General features: G+C 25.8%; 1 protein-coding gene across 3 annotated transcripts in view; it reads right to left on the reverse strand.

The window, feature by feature from the left end:
- Window positions 1-4,928: 4,928 nt before the first annotated feature.
- The window catches only part of LOC129965528 (kinesin-II 95 kDa subunit-like), a 49,164-nt gene continuing 29,280 nt past the window's right edge, over window positions 4,929-24,812 (reverse strand). For 2 of the 3 annotated variants that reach the window (XM_056079503.1, XM_056079501.1), the window contains 7 exons: window positions 19,573-19,722; window positions 16,461-16,511; window positions 16,118-16,286; window positions 14,988-15,125; window positions 13,811-13,911; window positions 11,978-12,167; window positions 4,929-6,338 (listed from right to left, as the gene is read on the reverse strand). In XM_056079503.1, coding sequence (XP_055935478.1) covers window positions 6,282-6,338; window positions 11,978-12,167; window positions 13,811-13,911; window positions 14,988-15,125; window positions 16,118-16,286; window positions 16,461-16,511; window positions 19,573-19,722 — 856 coding nt within the window. In that variant the 3' untranslated portion in view covers window positions 4,929-6,281. The remainder of the gene's footprint in view (window positions 6,339-11,977; window positions 12,168-13,810; window positions 13,912-14,987; window positions 15,126-16,117; window positions 16,287-16,460; window positions 16,512-19,572; window positions 19,723-24,812) is intronic. The other variant, XM_056079502.1, reaches the window with a different exon arrangement.

Below are 24,812 nucleotides of genomic sequence, written 5' to 3' on the forward strand. Positions count from 1 at the left end.
GATAACTCATAGAATAAAAGAATTAAAAAAAAATCCCTCCTTTATGCTTTAAAATACAATACTGAATTCTACTAATAAAATACTATTTATTGCCTGTCTAATCATGCTTTGCCTACACTCAAATAAAGAAAAGCTATCTTTTATCAATTAAAACAGGGTACACTTCTTTCTTCTGATTATTTTGCTTTAACTTTAAAAAATATTACTAAGCAAATATAAATTTATGAATCACATTCTTGGTTAAATTAAAATATAACTTTACAGTATTACTGGAATTACTACTGCTGTAATAAGCCATTACATTTACAAAATTTTGGCCACTATTGTAGATTTATATTTTCTGATGGTATAATGCTTTAATAATTGTATTTCTGAAATATATATATATATATATATATATATAATTTTTTCTAGTCTTTTAATGATATTTAGTAAATATTTTTTGCACTCTAATAATGTTATCTCTTTGTAGTCACTTAAGTTAATACATAGGTGTTATGTTGATTGATTTTATAGATTTCCATTTTTTTTTATTCACTTTTGCTGAAAATTTCTAATTATTGCTATTAGAATTAAAAGTATCAATATTTTAAAACATTTTATCACTTTCTCTATATCAAAGTAAATGTTCAAAAAGTAAATGCTGCTTTCAATTTTACGTTAACTCCTTTTCATAACTTTCATATTGGAACGTTATTCAACAAATATTTTAAGAAGCTTACTACACTTAAATATTATTACAAATTCTTTGTATTCATCAACTTAATAGCAAATAACTATACAAAGAATTTATATCATAGCCAAGAGTAGACATATGATTTTAAAGGCTTAAACTAAAAAGTTCTTTTCTCTTGCAATCAAAGCTGACTGGGCTTAAGTTTAAAATTTCATTATTTGAAACCAATCAACAGTCTCTTTGAGGAAATGGAATCCATTAGATGATCTTACTTGAAGAACCATTAAAGTCATTTAAAATTACAATATTCAGAGCTTTGTAATTTGGTAGGTTTTGACTACTAAAGAGTAGTTTTTTTTTTTTTTTTTTTTTTTTTTTTTTAATATTAGTATGCCAAATATTTTATTAAATATGACTAATAGGACTGAATAAAAACCTAGATTTCATATTCCATTGATTAAGGCAACATACAATGTAACTCTAAAGCATTTTTCTAATTGTAACTATATGCTTATCTAAAAATTTGGAAATTAGCTATTGGGTCGCAATTAGGGAGTTAGACATGTTAATTAAAACTCATTTAATTAAAAATTTAATCTCATAAAACAAGTTCCCCTTCCCTTTAAAAAATTAAATTTCTTTTCTTCTCAACATCTTCTATGCTTTTATTAAAAAAGAACTGCAAAGATTTGTAATAAAACTCGGGTCTGAACAGTTAAGATTTTGGAAAGTAGTTTCAATTATCAAATTAATAGTTTGCCTTTTTGATAAATATTAAATCTGACAAAGTTGACATTCTCATACTGTGAAAAATTCAGAAATTTAAATGATTGAATTCTTCAATATTCTTTTATTCAAACCAATAAACCATTCAATTAAAAAACAAACACAGCTTAAAGGGACACAAATTTATTTACTGATATATTTACAAAAAAAAATTTGCAATATAAAGAGAAAATATGATTTAAATCAAAAATCACTTTTATTGAAATTACCAGAAGCATTTAATAAATATTTTAATATGCATGAATCATGAAAATCAACAGAACAAAGAACTTTTATTTTTTTTTATTTGCCAATTTAAGTTTGAAAATTCTAAAATCATGATTCTTTCATAAAAATAAAAACAACTGCATTTATATAAACAAAATGACCAAATTTAAAGAAATACAATGTAATATAGATAATGCAAAATCTATGTACTATGTAACTCGTCAAAAGGAGAAAAAAGTTGTGATGACATAAATGGATACATTAAGATGTGTCCTGTCAAAATGATATAACATTAACAACTACACATTAAGATTGAGTGCCAACTTTGTAGGACAAAATTCATATGCATACTACTAAGAATATTACTCAGCATTCAGAATTGAAATCTTCAAATCATGCAGCTTACTTTATTAGCAGCTCATCAAGATACTTTATACTAAAATACTATAAAAAATTAAAAAATTGTCAGTTTTTTTGGACTATAAAAATTTAAATTTCCAATTTCTGAAAATGGCTGAGAACTTATAGGTAAAAAAATATTTAAGCTTCAAGATTTATCCAGAAAGTAAATTGTATTCCTGAATATTTCCAATGCATTAATGCTCATTGCAGCAATTCTTTGGCAACCTACTGCCTTAATATATGAACACTCATTAGAATGGTTCATAGCAAATTTGAGATTCATATCGATTTGCTTAGTATAAATTTAATGGTTAATTTTATATGAATACACATATATCTCCTTTAATATATTTATAACTACATTTAGTATAAACCACTGGAATTTGAATCGTCACTTGTGATCCATCCCAGTGTAAATGTATAAAGTAAATTATGCTTGAAATACACTCCATGACACATTTACATATTAGAATGTAATACACAAGTTTTGAAGGATTTATTTCCTTCTGAATATACAACAAGCAACGTTTATTAATAACTTAGCAAATACAGATTTCCACAATAACACTAGGATATAACGCATAAAACGATCATTGCTAAGAAACCTTGATTCATCTTTTTCAGTCCTGAATCAAAAGTTTGCTGCAATACATGGGATTTTTGCTTAAAAGCAGTTTGATAAAGTTTCTGGATAATAGATATGCAAGATGCACTGTATGCAGCAACTTGTACAATGAAGATATTGTCAATAAATGGTTGCTATAGTGATTTACTACTGCAAAAATCTTAGCAATGAGAGAGGAACTGGTGTACTGTCAGTACCCTCTTCTATATTAAAAACTTAATCAAATTAAGAGATGTATTAAAAAAATAATTTATATAACTTATTTTAAAATGCTGGAATGTCAATTCTCCAAAAGATTTAAAATCTAATAATTTCTTTCATCTCTTCTTATTTTTTTAAAAAGATCTTTAGTGAATTTTTCAAACTTTTCAATAAATGAAGGGGGAGGACTAAGATATCAAATAATTCACACTTCTTAATAAGCTTTCTCTCTGATATATTGGTTGGAATTTTATAGTCCATCTCTTCATATTACAGGCTAGAAAACCTATATCCAACAAGGGGCTGATATCAAGGAAAGAGAATTGGCCTTTCACAAATAAGTCAGTAAATTATCGAAAAAAAAAAAATGCATGCAATACAGCTTTCGCTCTCTCTTTGATATTTATTTAGTACTTAATTATTTTTAAAATTTAAACTGCTTTGGTAATAAATTTTCATTTATAAAATATATAATTGTTTTTGTTAAAACTATTAAAGATTCAAAAGTAATTTATGAGAAGAGAATTTTACTATTATTATAGATAATCATCATTTAAAGAAATCTTCAAGGAAGTAATTTAAAAAAAAAAAAATTAAAAAAAAATCAAAATATGAAGATTAAACTTTTTGAAGAAAAGAGAAGGAAAAAAAAAAATCAACCCCTTTAAATACTAAAAAGAATCAAGATTGTTACTGTGATATTGCATGTTCATATATAGCAATATCAGATTTCAATAGATAGCAGACACTTTTCAAATCTGTGCTACTAAAGGAAATATGCTAGAAATGGCACTGAACATTTCTTTTTTTGACTAATTTAAGAACTTTCAGAGACAGGCCAGTCTGCCCATTCAATGTTAATTTCAGCCTTATCAATACATAAGTTCGGAATTCCAATATTCTTCTACATTCAAAATTATCAAATGTTGTTCTTTATATGGAGTATTAAATTAACTGCATGAATTAAGAACATTATTTTTTTTTCAAAATCTATATTTCAAATTTAAAAAAAATGAAATTTAAATTTTACATTTGTTTAAAAAATTGAAAATGAACTTCAACCAAACTACCAGCAAATTAATTCTGAATTATAGCTCCATTACTTGGAACTGAACTAAAAACTTCAACCCAACAATTCAAATATATTTTCTTATCATACTGTGATGACTATAACATTATATCTCCTTTCAACATGAATTGTGCAATAATTGCAGACCCTTACTTTGCTTTCTTCATCTCTTTAGATTTGTAACGGAGATTTAGGCAAATCACAGATGTCAAGTATTATCTCTCAAGCAGCAATTCATATGATATCAAAATGTTTTACAATTTTTAGAGAAACATTCTTCTGAACATTGTTTTATCTAATTTTTCAAATAAATAAAAACCAGAAATATTAATGCTAAATAAAAATAAAATTACAATAAACATAGCTTTTCATGTAACAAAACCGATTTTAATACAATTATATATAATTAGCTTTGAGTCTGGATAAAATTTTTCATTTGCATTCCTATAATATAAATAAATCACAGTTGATTAGTAGACATAAAAGACTGTCTTTCTTGTTTAAAGTTCTACCCAAAGTTCATCACACTTTGTCATCTATTCAGAAAAATTCAATAAATTGTCACTCAGTAGAATTTTTAGACATGTTTAAACATGGAAAATAGCCAATTTTCATTTCATTATCACTGGCAAGTGCCAACATTATTCAACCAACATTTGCAGGTTTAAAATTCAAATATTCTAAAAAAGTTTAATTTTTTTCCCCATTTAAATATAAACTTTTTTCATAAACAGTTTTAATAGAAATGAGGTACAAAGATCAAGAGCAGCTCAGATGGATAAGCCACCATTATTTATCTTCATGATTAAACTAAAATATTTAAAAACCAAATCTGACGTGATAAAACAATTTTTAATAATTTTTTTTTACAAATGATATATATATTAATTGAATTAAACACAGTTACACAATCTTCACTGAATGTCAAAATATGCATATTTACAAGCTAAATGATAAAAAAAAAAAAAAAAAAAAAAACCCTAGCAGTAACTTTTTAATTTTTGTAAGAGAAAAAGTACTAGAGGCTACTTGTATTAAAAAATCCAATTAAGCATTCAAATTATTCATTGGTGAGTTTACAAGCAGGAAGAAAACATGAAAACTATATAAAAGGGTGCATATATATGTGTACATACACATACATGTAATATATAGCCTTCACAATACACACACACATATATATATATTTATATAACATCACATATATAAAGCAGGATTATAAGAAGTCACATTAATGCATATACGAATAAAATAATGATTTTGCTTTCAGTCAGCACGAGCCAGTGTTATACATAACTGGATCACTGAATCTTACCATTTCAATTGCTAACACCACATTATTATTATTTTATTAAGCATACAAAAAAAAAAAAAAAAAAAAAAAAAAACATATAAAAATAGCCTCAATCAGAAAAATTTAAAAATAAAAACACCACATTGCATCTATCTACGAATATATATATATTATCAACATAAAGTGGCTAAATGATTACTTAAAATTTTCACACACAAAATGTGAATCTTATGTACCAAAGAAAGAAAAAATTAAAATATACAACTATCCCTACAAAGTAAATTTGCAATCTAAATAATCTACATGGTTCCTGAAAAGGATATCCAAATAATGAGATTAATCGTCGACACAAATATAAATGAACAGCTGCCATTTTGCTTATCTTTCAAGGAACTTCCAAGTAAGAAAGATCATCAAAGGACAACAAACTGTTCTTTTTGAAGCACATTTAAAAAGTGCTTTCTTGCAACTAATCTCCTTGAGAAATTGCAATATGTGTGCACAAACCCAGATGCACAGAATTCTCAGTTAAAAACCACAACACAAACTATTTAGAGCAATCAACTCTCATTCCTCTTAGGTTTTAACACATAGAAAAGAAGATATTAAGACATTTTTCCCACTGTCAATAAGTAGGACCTTACACATAGTTATATGAATTAACCCAAATGCAGTTTAATTAAACCATTTGAACATTGGAGTGTTTTCATCACGTTGGTTAAATATGTATAGTCATGATTAATATAAATTATGTAACAAAGAAAATCACACAATTCACAAACAATATCACAACAGCAAATATCACTAATAAATAGAGCAATAAAGAAATTCTACACCTGATAAATAAGAGGAGTGTTTTGCATCTCATAAAGAGATCTAATTTTGTAAATAAAACATTAATTTCAGAATTTTTTTTAACCAAACATTTGTCAACATATAAAAGAAGCCAATATTTTTAATGCAAATCTTATTGCCTTTTATATCTCTTCAACAAAATCCACATGGGAATGGTCATTTTTGCTCAAGAAATGTCTTCATTCATTGTTTGTTGAAATATTTCATCGCTATCATCTTCTTCCTATAAAATAAATATTCAGTTTAATAACCATACATTTTTTTATCACTGAAAATAAAAATTGAGCAATCAGTTTCAAGAGAAAAAAAATCACAAAAAGGGAAAAAAAACTTTAAAAAATATTCTGAGTATTATTTTAATTGACTTATGCAAAGCCATTCCCATACATAATAATCAATTATTTAAGAAACAATTTTAAAAAGTCAGACTAATATTCGGCTGCTAGAGGAACCTCTAAATGCAGCATTAATATATCATATATCTTGATATTTGGGAACAAATTACTTTTCAGTGAATGCCAACGGAAGTCAGTAATAATCAATTTAAAATGAAAAGTTTATTTTTTCTAGTACAAGGAAATGCATAAGATTAATAGCTAGTAGATTAAAGCACAGAATATCAAAACTTTTCATATATTTTGCTAAAAATCCTTTCTTTCTTATCTTTCAGGATCAATTTCAACACTTCAATTGTAATAAATTCATAATACTACATAGGTCTATAAAAATAAAAGCATCATTTTACAAAATATTTTTAAAATTTTACATATCTCAAAATATTTTTATTTATACAAAAAATAATTACAAATATTTACAAAAGATTATTTTGCAGCAGATCATTTCTAAATAAGAAAACTTAAATAAATTTTAAAAGACATGCTTAACATTAAATGAACAAATGATTGATAACTAAATAGTCTTGAAGATGTAAAATAAAAAGTCATTAATTTGAGAAGTAAATTAAAAATTTTAGTTTTCTGGATTTAAAAAAAAAATAATCAGGAATAATGAACTCAGTATATTTTCAGTCAATTGTCTTTCTAAGAAAAAATCCACACAAATTAAAATTTCTTGGAAAATATCAAATTCTTAATCCCAGATCTTTAGAAACAAGGTTTATCTACTACTACTCTTATACAAATAATTTGAAATAACTTACTTCAAAAGCACTATAAAAACAACAAAATATATAAAAAAGTTTTTTTAAAAAATATAATTAAATAATGACTAATTTTTTGAAAATTTTCATAAAAAACTGCAAATTATAACAGTTACACTTTCATAAAAAAAACTATGTAAAGGTAAAAGGTATTGTTAGAGTTTTGATTCCCTCCGGTGGAGAAAAGGGGAAATTCTGTTCCCCTAACCAGATGTATTCGAGACCCCGACACGGCGGCATGTACACTCTTTCTCTCTCTCTCGTCTTTGTGTTGTGACATGTACACTCTTTCTCTCTCTCTCGTCTTTGTGTTGTGACATGTACACTCTTTCTCTCTCTCTCATCTTTGTGTTGTGATGTGTTTGTGTGGTAGCTTAGAAATGTTCGTGTCCATACATGTGTGAAAATAAAACCTATGGAAGTTTCAACTCCTCCTTCGTCATTAATGGAATTGTCATGCACTGACTGAATGTGGTGTACCCTGGACGTGATATGTTAAAATTTGGAATTGTTTTGGAAAGCACGACAATTTGGAGGAAGCGCAGTGAGGAGCTGAAACCAGAGGTGGGCACATTTATTATTTGTTCTAAGCTTTTTGAATTATTTAGTTTAAAATGGATATTAATAGATTAAAGGAAAAAACGAAAGGACTACGTACTATCTTCACAAAAATAAAAAATTCCTTAAGCAAAGAAATTAGTTATGAATATATGAAAGAAACAAAACTTAATGAGTTTGTGAGTTTAAATGCTCAGCTCACGGAAAAATTGAAGGATTTAATTAGCTTGGATGACAGTATTCAATTAATTATAGATTTAAGCGAAATGGAAGGAGAAATTGAACGATGCGAAGATTACAAAGACAGAGCAATCGAAGTAACATCTAAGTTAGAAAGAGAAATAGAAAATTTGAGGGATATTCCACAAGTAAGGAGAACAGTCCAGTAACAAATAATGCGGAAAATGTAGTTACCCTTAAGAAATCAAAGTGTTAATTTACCGAAATTAAATATACAAACTTTTGAGGGCGATTGCAGTCAATTTATAGATTTTTGGAATTCCTTTGAAGTCGCAATTCATAAAAATGATTCATTAACAAAAATTGAGAAAATTACTTATTAAACCTTAAATGCTGTATCGGGATTTTCATTAACTGAGCAAAATTATGATGCGTCGATACAGTTATTAAAAGAAAGATTTGGTCGAACAGGTATAATCATAACTTCTCACATACATAAACTTTTATTGATTGATCCAGTAAAAACTTGCTCAAATGTAACAGGCTTAAGAAAAATGTATGATGCAACAAAAACTCAAATAAGATCGTTGCAATCATTAAATGTAGCTACAGGTACTTACAGTAACCTATTGTGCCCTGTAATATTACAAAAGCTACCTGAAGAATTAAATTTAAACTATAATCGTCACCGTAGGGCAGGTGAATTATTTGATATCACTAATTTAGTAGGATTCTTAAGAACAGAAGTAGAGTGCAGGGAAGCTTCTTTATTATTAGAAAACCCTAAAATTTCTAATTTAAAGGTGTATTCATTTAGAAGCAAACCTGATCAAGGTTACAAAAATAGATATTCTTCCCATACGAATGCCTTAACAACACACGCTGATTCATTTCACCATAAATCTGAATCGAATCGTAAATTTAATCCAAAAAGAAACTATTATCCTTCTTCCGATGACAGAATGAGTAATCAAAAATGTATCTTTTGTACTGAAAAAACACATGAGCTATGATTGCTCAGTTGATATTAATAAAAAGAAAAAATCGTTAATGGCTAAGGCAAAATGCTTTATATGTTTTCAGAATTACATAAGAAAATTCTGTAATAGTAACTATCAATGTAAGCTCTGTGGTTCTTTTTCGCATAATTCCTTAATTTGCGAAACACCGTACCCCGATACCGAACCTAAGAATATCTCCCCTCCAGTCGGAAAAGGGACTTTTATCCCCAAAGAAAATAATACCGCTTCTACCATGATATCTTTCAACAGCGAACAAAATAAAAGTAAAAATAGGGTCCCTGGATCGGTTTTATTACAAACATTCTCAGCTGTGGTGAACGGACGCAGGGGGAGTAGGAGGCACCTGCGTTGCATGTTGGATTGCGGGGCCAATAAATCCTTCATCTTGAGAGGGGTGGTCGAGGAATTGGGATTGAAAACAGTGGGCAGGGAAGTTCTAACTATTCACACTTTCGGAAGTGAAACCGCTGAGCGTCGTGTTTACGATATAGTGGAGATTACGTTAAGGAATGTACAACACCCGACTCGGTGTGTTGAAATACAAGCGGTTGTTTTCGAGTCGATTACCTCGGCGAAAATTCATACTTCATCGCAGTTTGTTAGAAACATAGCGTTGGAAAAGGGAATTGAGTTAGCAGATGTTAGTACTTCTGAGGATTGATGTCTTGATTGGTTCAGATTATATTTCAGAGATTTTAGGGGAAAGGAATATAAGGATTAGTAAAAGATTGATTGCAGCTGATAGTATTTTCGGATATTTACTACTGGGAAAGGAGATGGGAATTGACTGTAAGGAGATATCTGCAAACCATTTGATCGTCAAGGGAAGGGAATCGAGCTTTGATAGGGTAAAAGATTTGTGGTTATTGGAAACGATTGGGATAAATGCGGATAAAGAAGTGTCTCTTTCAGATAAAGAAACTTTAAAATCGTTTCAACAAAATACGAAGTATAAAGACAAAAGATACGAAACTCATTTGTTATGGAAGGAGGATAATAAGGCATTATGCTGTAATTATGAAATTGCAAAACGTCGTTTATTCGGTTTAAATGAAACATTAGATAAAAGCAAAGAATTATTTGTTAAATACGATGGCATCAATAAGGAACACCTAAGAGAAGATATTATAGAACGAGTAGATTTGAATTTAGACCAAAATATAAACACAGGTTATTTTCTTCCACATCATGCTGTAGTGCGAGAACGGAAGGATAGTACAAAGGTTAGGATTGTCTTTGACGCATCATCAAAGGGAAAAGGCACGTTATCATTAAACGATTGTTTAGAGAGCGGGCCGAACTTAAATCCCGATTTACTTGAAATCTTGTTACAGTTTAGGTTACACAAAATTGCATTTAGTGCAGATATTCAGCGCGCTTTTTTAGAAGTAGGGATCGCCGAGGAAGACAGGCAGTTTATAAAATTCTTATGGATGAAAGGGGATTTAACTAATCTCGGTTTCAGCCCTCACAATATTGAAACATTCCAATATAAAAGAGTCACCTTTAGAGTGAAATGCAGCCCATTCTTACTTGCCGCAGTTATTAAACTGCATTTAGAAAAATTCGGAAGTGAATATGAAGCATGTAAAATGTTGAGCTATTTGCACGTAGATGACCTAGCAGCTGGCACGTCAAGCGTTTCCGAAGCTATAAAATTGAGCAAAGAAATGATTTACATTCTAAGTCAGGCCAGCATGAATCTTCGAAGATGGGCTACGAACTCCCCACTTCTAAATGAAGCTAGGAAACAAGCTAATGTTGACCGTCGTGAAACATCCGAAGAATTAGGTGTGCCATTAAAAATTATTGGACTCATTTGGAACAATATCAACGATAAATTTACCATAGACATTCATCAAATTTCTAAGATGAAGGACAGTAATCTTTCAAAGCGATTGGTTCTGAGCATCTGTGGGATGCTGTTTGATCCATTGGGGATGATAACCCCTTTTACTGTTAGAATGAAGTTGTTACTACAGAACGCCTGGGAACGGGAGCTGAAATGGGATGAACCACTACCCCCGGACATTCAAGAGGCATTTCTGTCCTGGCTGGATGAGGTACAAACTATTCCTCAGATTTCTTTGCCTCATCTTTATTTCCTTGATGCAGAGACTCCAATGACTGAACAGGTATTGTTCATCCAATTGAAACAATACTTTTTTCCATATCTGTTTACTACACTATATTACTTTTATGCTTAAACTTGCAAATAAAATTATTAGAACAGAATGTTAGTTTTATTGTTAATTACATTCATATAAAGTACTGTAATATTGCATAATTATCAATATTTTTTTTAATTTAGAATAAATTTTACTAATTTAGAATATTTAATAAAAACACACACAAAAAACAGAATAGTATGAATATTTTAATAGCCTTTAAACTTTTGTAGACAAGAATTTGTTCACTATCAAGATAAGAATTTTTTTTCCCAAAATGGTTGCAAGAGATTATTTTTGTGTTTTATATATATTTTTTAAATAATTCAAATATAAATAAAATGCATTTTTACTAAAATCTAAGATTATTAGAATATTAATTATTAATAATGTAACTTGAGACATCTGTAGTTTTAATTTGGGAAAATTCCAGTGTTATATATGTGTGTAATGAAACATCTTAATTTAAATCCTAATTATTTTTTCCAATTTTTATCTTAAATTAACCCATATCATTTTATATTAGAATTTTTCTTTTACTGTCAGAGTCAAATCCTACTTTAATTATTTCTAACATGCATTTAAAAAAAATTAGTGGCATTTTTCTCATGCTTTATAATTTCCCATGCTTTCTCATAATTAATTGAAATTAAATTCCAAACTTTTCTTTTATACCAAGCATCTGCAAAATTATATTACAAACACACAGAGAGAGAAGGAAAAAACAAAACAGATTTGTTGCCAAACCTGAGTACATTATAAGAAATCATATTACCTGTTGTTGATAATTTAGATAGTTATTTTGAATATCCGAAATCAATTTTTCAGTAATTGGAACTGAAGGTTCTTCAATATCTGTTGGATTTGTTATCATCTCAGGATATAATTCATATAATTCTGTCTGCCTAGAATATGCTGCATACTGACTTTCCACTTCATAAAGAGCCTCTTGGGGAAGATGATTCCTGAAATATTTTTTTTTTAAAATATTAACAAACATATTCTTGAATTATAGTAATTTTTTTAATGAATTGTTTAAAATCTCTGAAGAGGGGAAAATTTGTCAAAAACATCCTAAAATAATAAAATATAGATTTAAATGGTAGAAATTCAATGTAGAAATAGTAGTAATTCAATGATTAACGGCAATTAAGCATAAGCAAAATTAAAATTTTACAATAAACAAACTAGGATAATTTAATTTCTTAATTTTAAAAGGAATAATTTAAATGAGTAAAATAAGAATATTGTATTTACCACAAAAGAGTCAGTAATCAAATTTTATCTTAAAAAATAAGCATTTTTAAGAGCAAATCTAAAATTATTTTATTAGACAACATATAACTCTATTATGAGGGGACGGGGAAACATAGACCTTTCATCAACATATCAATTTTTTTGAAAAAGAAGGAAAAAAAAAAAAAAAAAAAGGGAAAAAAAAATCTAGAATTTAAAAATTGTGCTAATTTTATTCTCAGATAAGATTTTTACAGCTTCATTTACAGAAGTTATAATAGAAATCTCTCATATATTAATAGAAAGCTTAAGAACTTTTTTTAAATTTTTTTTTACCTGTAGTACATTTTAGGTGTGAATATATAACATTAGAAATTTTGTTTCCTTGTAATTGCATCTTATCTAATAAATTACTAAAATTGAACTAAAACAACTAGTGATCCCCTAACAGAAAAAATTGTTATACCAAACATAAAGCTGAAAAGAAATATGAACAATAATCTTTAATTTAGTTTTAAAAGAAGAATATAATGAAGGAAAATAATATAAAACAATAATAATTACAGATCTCAGCACATTGGTCTTTGCTATTTGTTAACGCTTAGGTTTATTCAAGTACTGATAAGTAAATTTAAACATTAAAAAAAAATCTATACATGTTTATAGACATTAAAACCAAATTAGGATTTTGTTACTGATAATTGCATAGACCAAAAGCGAGATATACCTTTAACTGCACACAACATTACAGATAGTAGTTGATGATTACATATATTGATAGCTTTCTATAACCTTCAAAAAGAAAAACAAGCACCTCGCCAAAACATTTTTAAGGCCATTATATAAAAATTATTAAAAATAAGCAATTTTTATAATGCTCTTCACCAATAAATACACAATTAAGAACAGAATACCATACCATCGTCCCCCCTGTTTTTGACTAAAAAATAATATAACTAAATTTTAAAAAAATCTAAATATAACTACAGACTATTTCAAATCGTCAGATTCAAATAAGTATTAATTATACATAGATATATGATAAAACATACACAGAAAGTTAAACGTGTAAAAGCAAAAACCTGAATAAAAAAAGAGTTTTTTGTTTTTTTCCTTTTATTATAGATACAGTTATTTTCAAATTTATATTTGAAAATAACTGTATGATATAAATATATATATGATCTCAAATGGTTGATGGATCTTGAAACATAGATAAATTAAAAACTGACAATTCTAAATAAACATAAAGCGTGAAGAGATTGAATGCTCATTTTATTTAAATGTGAGTATAAAATAATAACTTGAGAAAACAAGCCTTATTTTTTTAAGTTTGTATCCAAATATATATATAAAAAAAACTCATATTTACTCCAATAGCTTATTGTGCACATGCAAATTCTTATTTTGTGCCTTAATTAATCTGAATTTTTCCTGCATTTCAGCAAAAAGTAAAGCAAATTTTTGAAGTTTCTGAAAAAGAAAAATGAAAATATATTAGATAATTTATTTTCAAAATTTAATCACCTTAATTAACAGTTAATAACTAATAGTAAATCAATTCAGTATTTTTATGGGTCTTGCAATATTCAATGAAATAACTAATAAAGTTGGAATAGTGAAAGTTGAAGTAATTTTATTTTCAAAGACATGGATTAAAAAAAAAAAGAAAGATAAAACATTATTTTCTATTTACAATAGATATCAATGAAAATTTGTTGCTGATATTGGATTTTGAATCTACACTATTAGATTTCTTTAGATGTGATATTATTTCAAAAATGCCATTTGCATTTTAACTTTTTTAATTACATTTACTTTTAGAGTATTTAGATATTATATATATTTTTTTAGTGTAAAGTGTATGAATAGCATACAAAATGAATTAATTGTATATAGAAGCAAACAAAAACACTTTTCTTTCTTTTGGAAAATATTTAAATGAATTCAATTTAAGGGAAGGTAGTTTTAATCAAATATAATAATTTATATTATTATATTTGATTTATATTTAAATTTCTCCTCAATAAATTCTTCTTATTCATATCTACATTTTTAAAATAGATATTCTCATACTTGAGAAAAAATATTTGAGAAATAATAACATATTCTCGATTTAATAAAATATTCAATTACTGTACAAGATTTTTAAAAAAAATAGTTTATCCTTTAAAAATATTTTTTTTTACGATAAAAATTTTCAATATTTTTCTCATGCATGTTTTTTTTTTCTTTTTCACAATATGATAATTAGTGCAGATTTGAACAGATGAACAATAATGATGGATCATTAATGATTATCAAATAAAAGTATTTATTGCTAAGTAAAAAGAAAAAAAAGCATTAGATATATATCAATTTATGGTTAAGTTACCATCCTGTGCTGCACTGAATATGATAACATTAAGTGTAATATGAAAATTAATTTAATATCAAGAAGGAAAACACTCTTTTGGTTTATAATACTCCTATGCTATTTTATACAGCAATTTATATCAAAAATTAAACATCAAATAAACTCTTGGAAATTTTTTTAACAAGTTTCTCACATTATCCACAGTTTCCTTTTCAATCTGTGCAGAATTTTTGAATTCCCTTAATTCGTTTTCCATTTCTTCCAATCGTCTCTGATATTGGAGTTTTTGTTCCTCAACAATTTGCAACTGTTGTACAAGCTTTTCAGAATTCTGAAATTATTTAACATTTGTAACAATAACAGAGAAAATAATAAAAATTTTAAATAATAAACATTATATATATGTATTTATTTGTTGCATTTTTATATTTTATTCTGCAAAATATCTACCAGATTTTATATTGCATATTAGAGAGAAATAAAATCATTCATTTTTTACCAACTTCAATTGTTCTAAAACAAAAAATTTAGTTAGGAATTTCTGAAAATTGTTTACACCCTATTGGTGGTTTATGATATTTCTTCAAGCTCTTTGCAAATAATGAACCCTGATAATTTAATTTTTCTGATATTTACAATTTAATATTAATTTTACCAATCTCTTATTTTTTTAAAAAAAGAACGAGATATTTTGCTATTTTTTTATTGCAAAAGATTAGAAAGGGAATCAGACAGAAATTATAATACTTAAGCAATAATTATTACAATCCATTTTTCACTTTTACTTTCTTTTTTTATGCTTCAACTTGATTACGTGTTTTTTATTCATACTTTTTAAGTGATGTGCACATATTTAAGAAACTCCAAATCAAAATAAAATCTATTCAATATTAAGAGGGAGGGGGCTGATTGCCAAATACAAAGAATAAGCAGTTAATTCAAAATTGAAAATATGCATTTCAATATTTGATTATAAATCTGTATTAAAAAAAAAACTAGGCACAGTTATGGAAAATATTTTAGAGAGTAATTAATTTAAATAGTCTCATTTTGCTGGTTGTACAATACATTTGCATACTCCATAAGAATTCTTCGAAAAATATATTAGATATGCTCATCAAGCATGACAGAAGCGAAGAGTCATATAATGTCGTTCACCCTAATTTAATACATATTGATAGAAAATGACATTTCAAGTCAAAAACATAAAGATTTTATAAGACTTCAATAAGTGATTGAAACATTTATTGCATTCAGATTTACAAGATAAATTATTAGCAATACATTACAAATAAGCTGAACTGAAATACTGAAAGTACTTACATAACTACGATTTGCGTAGTTTGAATACATTTGGGCATGCTCTAACAAACTGTTGGTAAAAAATTCAACTTGTGCTTTCAGTCTTTGTATTTCTTCCATATATCTTTTATTTTGTTCAGCAAGCATTTTATTCTCTTCTGCTGTCATCTTTAATTCTTCCACCTCTTGTCTAAAATTCAGATTTCATACGTCAAAATATTATGATCCTTAACATACTTGTCTAAAATTCAGATTTCATACTTCAAAATATTATGGTCATTAACATAAAATTAAAACATTGTAAGGAATATATTACATACAAAACAGAATATTAGATATGAATATCAGAATATTATATGCATACTTCAGTCTTTTATTTTCCTCTTCTTTTGAATTGCCTATTTCGGCCTGTTCTCTGCAAAAATGTAAAAAAAAAAGTCATACGTTAATAATATTTGGCATTGCCAAGGATGAAGTATTTACATATCTTTAATTATCTTGAATCCTTCTCGTATATCAGCATTTTTAAGAAAAATTTGAAGCAATAATAATAATAAAGATAATATCACTTATCATATCATCTGTTGATGTTGTGTTAGCATAAGCATAAGTTGATAAAAATGCCATGTAATGGGAATTAAAGTATAATTTAATACTAGTTGTATTTGAAGAGCAATTAGTTTGTCAGGAATGATAATCATGTTTAACTTTTTAAAAAAAAGTAATAATTGATATTTATTGCTTTGGTTTCCCAGAGAATTTTTAAATTTCAAATTTTCAAAGCATTAAGGCTATATTAATTTAAATGTCTTACAACTGTTAATATGTACATTAGGTGGGCCACAAAAACAATTTTTCAGAAGTCGATCTGGCTCATTGTGCAAAAAATGCCATTCAGTGCTTGTAGCCAGTTCTAATTCTACTGTTACACAAGCAATTATGTGAAAGGTAAGATAAGTATTCATAATCTATTAAATGAATTTTGATTGTTAGAAGATAAATATACACTCCTGAGAACTAAAAATTCAGAGAACTTTAATCTTATTTTCACTTATTATTACTTTTAATTTGTCTATTACAGGTATTTAATCATAATTTTTAAAAGTTGTCAAAAAATTTAAGTGTTAGGTGAAAATCAAACTAGAAATAAAATGGGCTAAATTAAATGATTTCAGAAAATTTACATAGTCACCAATACATTCATCTATCCCATTAATTATTAATATATTATCACTCAATTAATATTATGATTGGAAAAATTTGTTCATGCAATTTTTAGGCAACTTACAATATGTTTTATTTCTTTTTATAATATCAATATTTATATTTTAACAATCAATATAAAAACTATCTTACAAAAAATACTTTTCGAAATTTTATATGTAGTATTTTAGAAAAAATTGGAATAGCAAAGGTGGTAAAAATTAAACACTGTTTAGAAAACACTTGTTTTAAAATAATTTTTGAAAATTATGGATACATTAATTTATAAAATAACTAATAATAATTTATTATTATATCATTGGTATTATTTTCAATATTAAAATTTCTCTCTCTGAAATATTTAGTCAAAGATAAAGCATCATTTTAATATACCTAGGTTTGATTATTAATTCTTTTAGACAATATTTAAAACTTACATTAGTCCAGGCATGCAAATAATTAATGGTAATTAGTAAGTAAAATCATTTTCTAAAAAAAATTACAAATTATATTTTTGATATATGATGACAAAAAGAAGATGACAACAATTTAAATACATGGAAAATATTCCTGCATCCAGTCATAAAGAATATTAAATCATTTTTATACCTTCAGTTTGATTATAAATATATTTGAGTATTTGAAATGCTAATAAGTATAGTTAGAAGATATTATTATAATTACTTCACAGTGAATATTCAAGGGATAATGAATTGATATCAAAAATATTAAGCACATTAATATATATAATATAAAAATTTTAATAACTTTTTAAATTAAAAGACATTTCTAAAAATGATAAAAACAATGAAAAAAGGACTGATGATGTATAGTAAAATTAATTAATTTGAATATAATAAAATTTAATATACATTATTCACAATCAATTAAAGGCAATTCTGTATTATACTTACAAAAAGCAAATGAGAATGACAATAACTAAATCTTCTATAAAATATGTTCAGTTTTTCCCCACAAATCGAGCATTAAATATTGTATTTAAGATTTCAAAATGCATAACAATAAGAATGGATAAGGAAAATAAAAGGAAGGAATGTTATAAGGAAAATAATCTTGAATAAATATCTATTCTAATAAATAAATGAAATATATATATATTTTTGCAGCATAAAACTTAGCCATTCTTTTCTTCCTGCAAAAATACTGCAAGAGAATATTATTCAGTGCAATATTTTTGATATTAAGCACTATGTAATTACCTCATTTTCAACAGAAATCTTAAAATCTACTCTATACATTAAAAGACACCAAAATCTGCCATTTTTTAAAAGCATATTATTAGAAACTTATTTCAAGATCTGCATGCATTCTTTACTCTGGAATTCAAATTTCTACTGCCTTTTAAAATTATAAACTAATATTAATATAATCATTATAATTAATTCCATTTCTTCCTCTTTATAATATAACTTCAGTGAAGTAACTAAGATCAGCTAAGCACACACATCATTATCAGGGGTGAAAACATGATAACTCAATTAGCTGCCTTTAAGAGACCCCCCACACCCGATTCCTAAAATGGTTCCAATAAAGTAAAGCACATAATGCAGTTCTTTTGTACAACCTAGGAACTGATCAGATTACATTTCTCAAAACAAATTACAAATGAAGATTTGATGACCTAATTCAAATCATTGAAAAGTTCTTTTAAAAAAGGAAGATAATATATCCATTAACCCTACAGGGTGTCTAGTTTTACATACAGAAATAAAATGTTCTAACTTCTATTCAGACACTTTCATATTTGATTCATCTGAAGTTTATGGCAGAACAAACTATTCCTATTTTCAAGAAGCTTGAAAAGAATTATTTTTACATTATTTGATAAAATATAAAGAAAGTCCATTCAAATTGCTAATATTTATAATTGCAATGGATAAAGAAGTTAGACATATAATCATTAATTTTTTATTATTATTATTATACTACATATATTGTACACTTCCTCTTGCATGGACAATGTATGAGATCAATGAAATTCTTATTTGTTTTATATTTTTATAATGCATGAAAAGTCTCACACAAACAAATGTCCATAAGTCTTTAAAATAGTTAAATATTATAATCATCAAATTCTCTAAGAAATTAGAAAATTTCATTAAAAGCTATCAAAATGCTTTTAATAAAATTTGTCATTAAAATTTTTTTTATGGCGAGTTTTAGATTGAATACTATTCGCATTTAATATTACTGTGAAATATCATATGATGTTAAGAAAATTTTGTCATTTGAAAACATAATGATTATATTACTTGCAAACCAGAATTTCCTTTCGAAGTTCTGTGTTTGTAGAATTTGATTCATTTAGCTTTTGTTTCACATATTGTAATTCCCGAAGAAGCTTTGTTATCAATTTATCTCTTATATTTTCCAAATGTCTCGTTTTCTGTTCGACCTTATTCCTAAAAAAGCAAACATTTTTGTTTAAAGAAGCATAATACAACTCAAATTTCATAGTACATATGGAGAAAGAAAGATAAAATAAACATAAATAGAAAATAAATTTGCAAAAAAAAAAAAAAAAAAAAAAAAAAAATACAATTATGAAATTGATTCCTCCCCCCCCCCCCCAGCAGAATTATTTAAATACGAGATGATATGTAATGTCCTATAAAGATATTATAATAGTTAGATTATTATTTTTAAATCAAATATAACTGTGAAAAATAAGACTAAAAATATGATTATATTTAATTATCCATAATTTCATATTAAAAACAGGGATAAAAGAAGGAACAATTAATTAATTGGCAGATTTAAAGTCTTCTCTTGATGTATAAATTGGAAAAAGTTAAGGAATAATTAAAATAACATTAATTTTTTTTTCTGTAACTATTTTTCCCACTCAATTCTAAACAAATATAGTGATATCTAAAAGAAATAATAATTCAGAATCTCTCATTAAGGAAGTTGTGATTGAAAAGTATAGCTAATCAATGTTACTGATTCTATTACAGTTGAAGATGAAATTATATTTTAAACAAATTCTCGCATTCAATTAAATAAATACATTCCATTTTAATTTATAAAATTGGAAATTTATAACAAAATTAAAATTTAATTTATTTCTGATTTTTTAATGTTATTAACTTTAACATAAAATATGCAATGTTTTAATTTTTCCCTTAATTTAAGTTTTTAAATTAGCAAGCACTTTCAATATGCATTATTATTTTCTATAATCAATATATTCTCTTGAATTTTTAACTAATATTACAAATATGATATTCCATTAATAAATTTAACAATATTTATTAGCTTCAAAGTTTGTCATTATCATTAAAATATGTAATCCTTTAACAGAACTAATTTTAAAAATGATTTAAAGTTAAATTAGTTGATGGAGCATTAAAAAACATTAACCAATTTTTTTAAAACTGAATACACACAGAAAACTAATTGAAAACAATTTAATAATTAAAACTTACTTTTTTATATATCTTTCTCTCTCTTTACATAATTTTTAATACTAAAATTGAAATAAATAATAAATAAGATAAATCCAGTTTCTAATTCTTTATAATAATTTAAAAGCATTGTTTACCTCATGTGTTTAAAGAAATTTGATGGCATTCAATATTTAAGAAAATTCCTTTCATTTCATTCATCCTGCCAAAATTACATAAAATTTTTCATAATTTTGAATCCTATTATGTTACTTATTTGACAACATTAATTAATGTTATGAATTCATACACTTGAGAAGATAACAGCTCACAGGATACAAATATTTGGAAAATTTTAGTTTGCCAAATAAATTCCCGCACATTCATCCAATCAATCAGCTAAATGGAAAACCTTAAAATATTTACCTACTACTTTTTTTATTAAAAGAAGGTTAGGGATAAATATTTATTAGCAAGGGCAATGGTTAGAGAAAGACATTTTCACTTAAACGTTGTTAAAACAAATAGCCTTCTCATGGAACAAAAAAAGTCTACATTTCTAACTTTCAGGGAGTTGGAGCATATTTTACTTTGTAGTTGTTTAAAGACTAATCCAAAGTCCAAATATAACAGGTTGTTGCCAATGTTTATATCAGAAAAAAAAATGAAGAAAAGAATGAGAGCAGAATAACATTATATAACCATATATGATGTTTAAAAAATTATTTTTAGAATTTAAAACAATACACAAGGTTAATAAGTTTAGATCATGAAGAAAAGAATTTTGAATAACAGAATAATTTCAAATAAGAATTTATTCTAATTGAATTTCGAATATTAAGTAGAATGATGGAAAAAGATTTTAAAAGTATTTATTTTTGAATGAAAAGAACTTATCTTTATATAATATTTTACACTTGAAACCATTAACAAAACCACCCATGAAAAATTCAACAATTCAAGAAGAGAAAAGTACAGTAATGAAATTTCAAGGAAAATCAACAGTTTATGTATTTCAATATAAACTTTACAATCATATTAAAATAAATGAACTAAATTAAGTGCATGAAATACCTGTATAATAATAATAAAAAAAATTCTTAATTTTTAGGATTAAAAATTTTTCTAATAACATTTTAAAAAATATGGAAAAGAAACATTTAAAATTTTAATAATCGAGATATTAGAAAAGAATATTGTAGCATGAAAAATGCTACAATATCCTAAGCATTATTCATGCTGCAGTATTCTAACAATGAAATTTGCTTAGTAATATATATTTCTTTTACAACGAAATTCAGAGAAAGTTTTGCTCAAATACAAATAAAAAAAAAATAATAATAAGTAATAATTTATCATAATTTCACAACTTTTTCAAAAATAAATTTACAATAACTTTTTTTTGTACAGTTTATATTTTGAGTACGGTACGAGGCAAAAATAATTTTCATTATTGAAATATGTTAACCAAGATAGATCAATAATTCTTGGTATATCAACAATTTCATTATAAATGCATTTGAATTATATATCAAAAACACCCTCTCTTAACATACTGACCAATCAAAACTCCTCAAAATAAAAATAATTTTCAGTTTATAATGCCGAACTCCCTTCATATACAATAAATATATATTCAAAAAATTACATGCCTATATTATATAATAAAAATCTTTGATATAATGTTACAGTGGCATTTCGCTTAAGAAATGTCAGCACATCATAACATTTTATTTCTTCAATAATGGAACGATTTTTAAAAAGTTATTCTTTACTGCCGATTTCAAAAATATTAGCTTCTCTCATTTTTCACAAAAGATTAAAAAACAATATATTAAGGCTTTTCACATCCAAAATTAACTAGTTCCTTAAGTCCCTAATTCAAAATCTAAGGTCTGAAGTTATGAACACTTTTATTCCTTATATGAATAAAATAAATTTCTTTTTAAATTTTTCCTTCTATTTTAGATGTATTAATGGATGATTTAATTTTACTATGCAATTAGAATTTTAACTCTCCCCTAAAGTCCTGCATTGCTGTCTCATCGTGGCAAGGAAGTGCTCCTGGGCGGAATGGGCAAAGTATATTGGGAGAGTATTCTCCTGGTAGGGTCACCCAAGGTGTGAAGACCATTCCATTATGCTCAGCTAAATGCAATGCAGGCATAAGGCAAAGTCAGCCTTTGCTGCCTCTATATCCTTGACCTCTTGAAGCTGCTTTTTAAAACCCTATAATGTCATGTTTTAGCTCATGGACCTGGATTGATGTTACCATCGACCGGTGGGGATAAGCCAGAACAACAGAATTTTAACTTATATTGTAAATTAATTTATTGCAACTAAAAAAGCTTAAATGTAATTTATAATTTCAGGGATGAAAAAGATATTAAAAACAGCAATTTCAAAATGTGTAAAATATGAATAACAAGAGTTGCAAAGTAAACAGACATTAATGCAAGAGTAATAATACATAATAAACTTCAAAAAGGTATTCTAACTTTCAAACAGTTAAGTTAATAAAAAGGTTAAATGGAAGAAAAATTGCCTTTACGTATTATCACCGATATAAACTTGTTGAAAGAATTACCAACATGAAACAAAATGTTTTGTTTCTCAACATTAATCAAATTTTCAATTACGCTTTCAATATTTAAGTACATTGCAAAGTTTAAATTAATAATTTTTTGAGAAATTCGAAAAATTAAAATTATTGGAAACAAATATGTAAAATACAATTACAGAATAAAAAACTACTAATAAAATATTCTATCCCAAAACAACATAATTCAACAAAAAAAATGTATTTAGGAGTTTAAATTAGGTAAACTTTTTAAACAATTCCAAAAACTATACATTTGAAAATAAAAAAGATATGAATAAAAAATATTAAACTGTGCGAGTTTTAAAAAAAAGAACAGCATATATTCCAATCATATAATATAAAATATATCTGAGTAATAACATTATCATTTCACTGATATATATTCCCATCAGCATTGCAATTCACATATGCAGATATTGTCGAGACTGATATTTCACTCCCTGAAGAAATTCCATTGCACTATGGCCAAATCCAACTGGAATATACTGTTGTGGCTGTTTCTTGTTGATGATAAAAGATTTTTTTTTAACATCAAATGAATGATCAAGTTCAATAAGCATCAAATGTTTGATCATAGAATAAAAATTTAAATACTTCTCAAGCATCAGCGGAACTATCTACTACTAAAAATCTTTATGATTAAAAATAAGTTAATTAAAATATGAAATTAAATTAAAGCATTTTTTTAATGATATAGAGTTTAGAAAATTAGATTTTTGAAAATGTAAAACACATTTTACACAAAAGCATATAAAGAAAAAACATTTTAAGGCATAATCAGGACTAATTCTCAATGGTTTTCAGAAAATTCAATCAAGCTCGATAAGCAGCAAACTTTAGAAACTCATTAAACGACAGGTAAACTAACAACTTTTATTCTAAGTATTTGTTATTTAATTTTGATTTTTAGACTTTTGTTTCTTTATAATATTTTTCTATTTTTGTTCCCATAATGATTTTACTATTTATAATAAATTATTAACTGATGACTAAATGCATCAGATTGGAACATGGCATTCAAATCAAACTATCCTATAAACTGATAATTAGTGCTCTCAATTTATTATTCATCATAACATTACATGTAAACCAACAATTAATTTTTCATGGTAATTTGGACTTTTTCAAAAAAAAAAAAAAAAAAAAAAATTAAGGTGATTTGTCAAAATATAAGTGTTTACTTAATACAATTATAAAAATTATCAGATGCAATAAGATGATTTAAATAAAATACTTTTATATATGAGCTTTAAAATTTAAATATTATGAATATTTTTTTTTAAAAATAAAGGAAAAAAATTTAGTTTATGTAAACATAACATACCAAAACAAAAGAAATGAAATTTGTTCACCTGTTTCAAACTTGTTGTATATTAGTTATATGTATAAAATGTCATATTAAATATCCTTAATGAACAATAAATATTACATGGACTTCTATAGAATAAAAAATACTATAATCAGAAAAAAAAATTTTATTGACTGAAATAATAATACAAATTTA

Source organism: Argiope bruennichi, chromosome 4 (genome assembly GCF_947563725.1).
Source record: "Argiope bruennichi chromosome 4, qqArgBrue1.1, whole genome shotgun sequence".
In the NCBI taxonomy this organism is placed as follows: domain Eukaryota; kingdom Metazoa; phylum Arthropoda; class Arachnida; order Araneae; family Araneidae; genus Argiope; species Argiope bruennichi.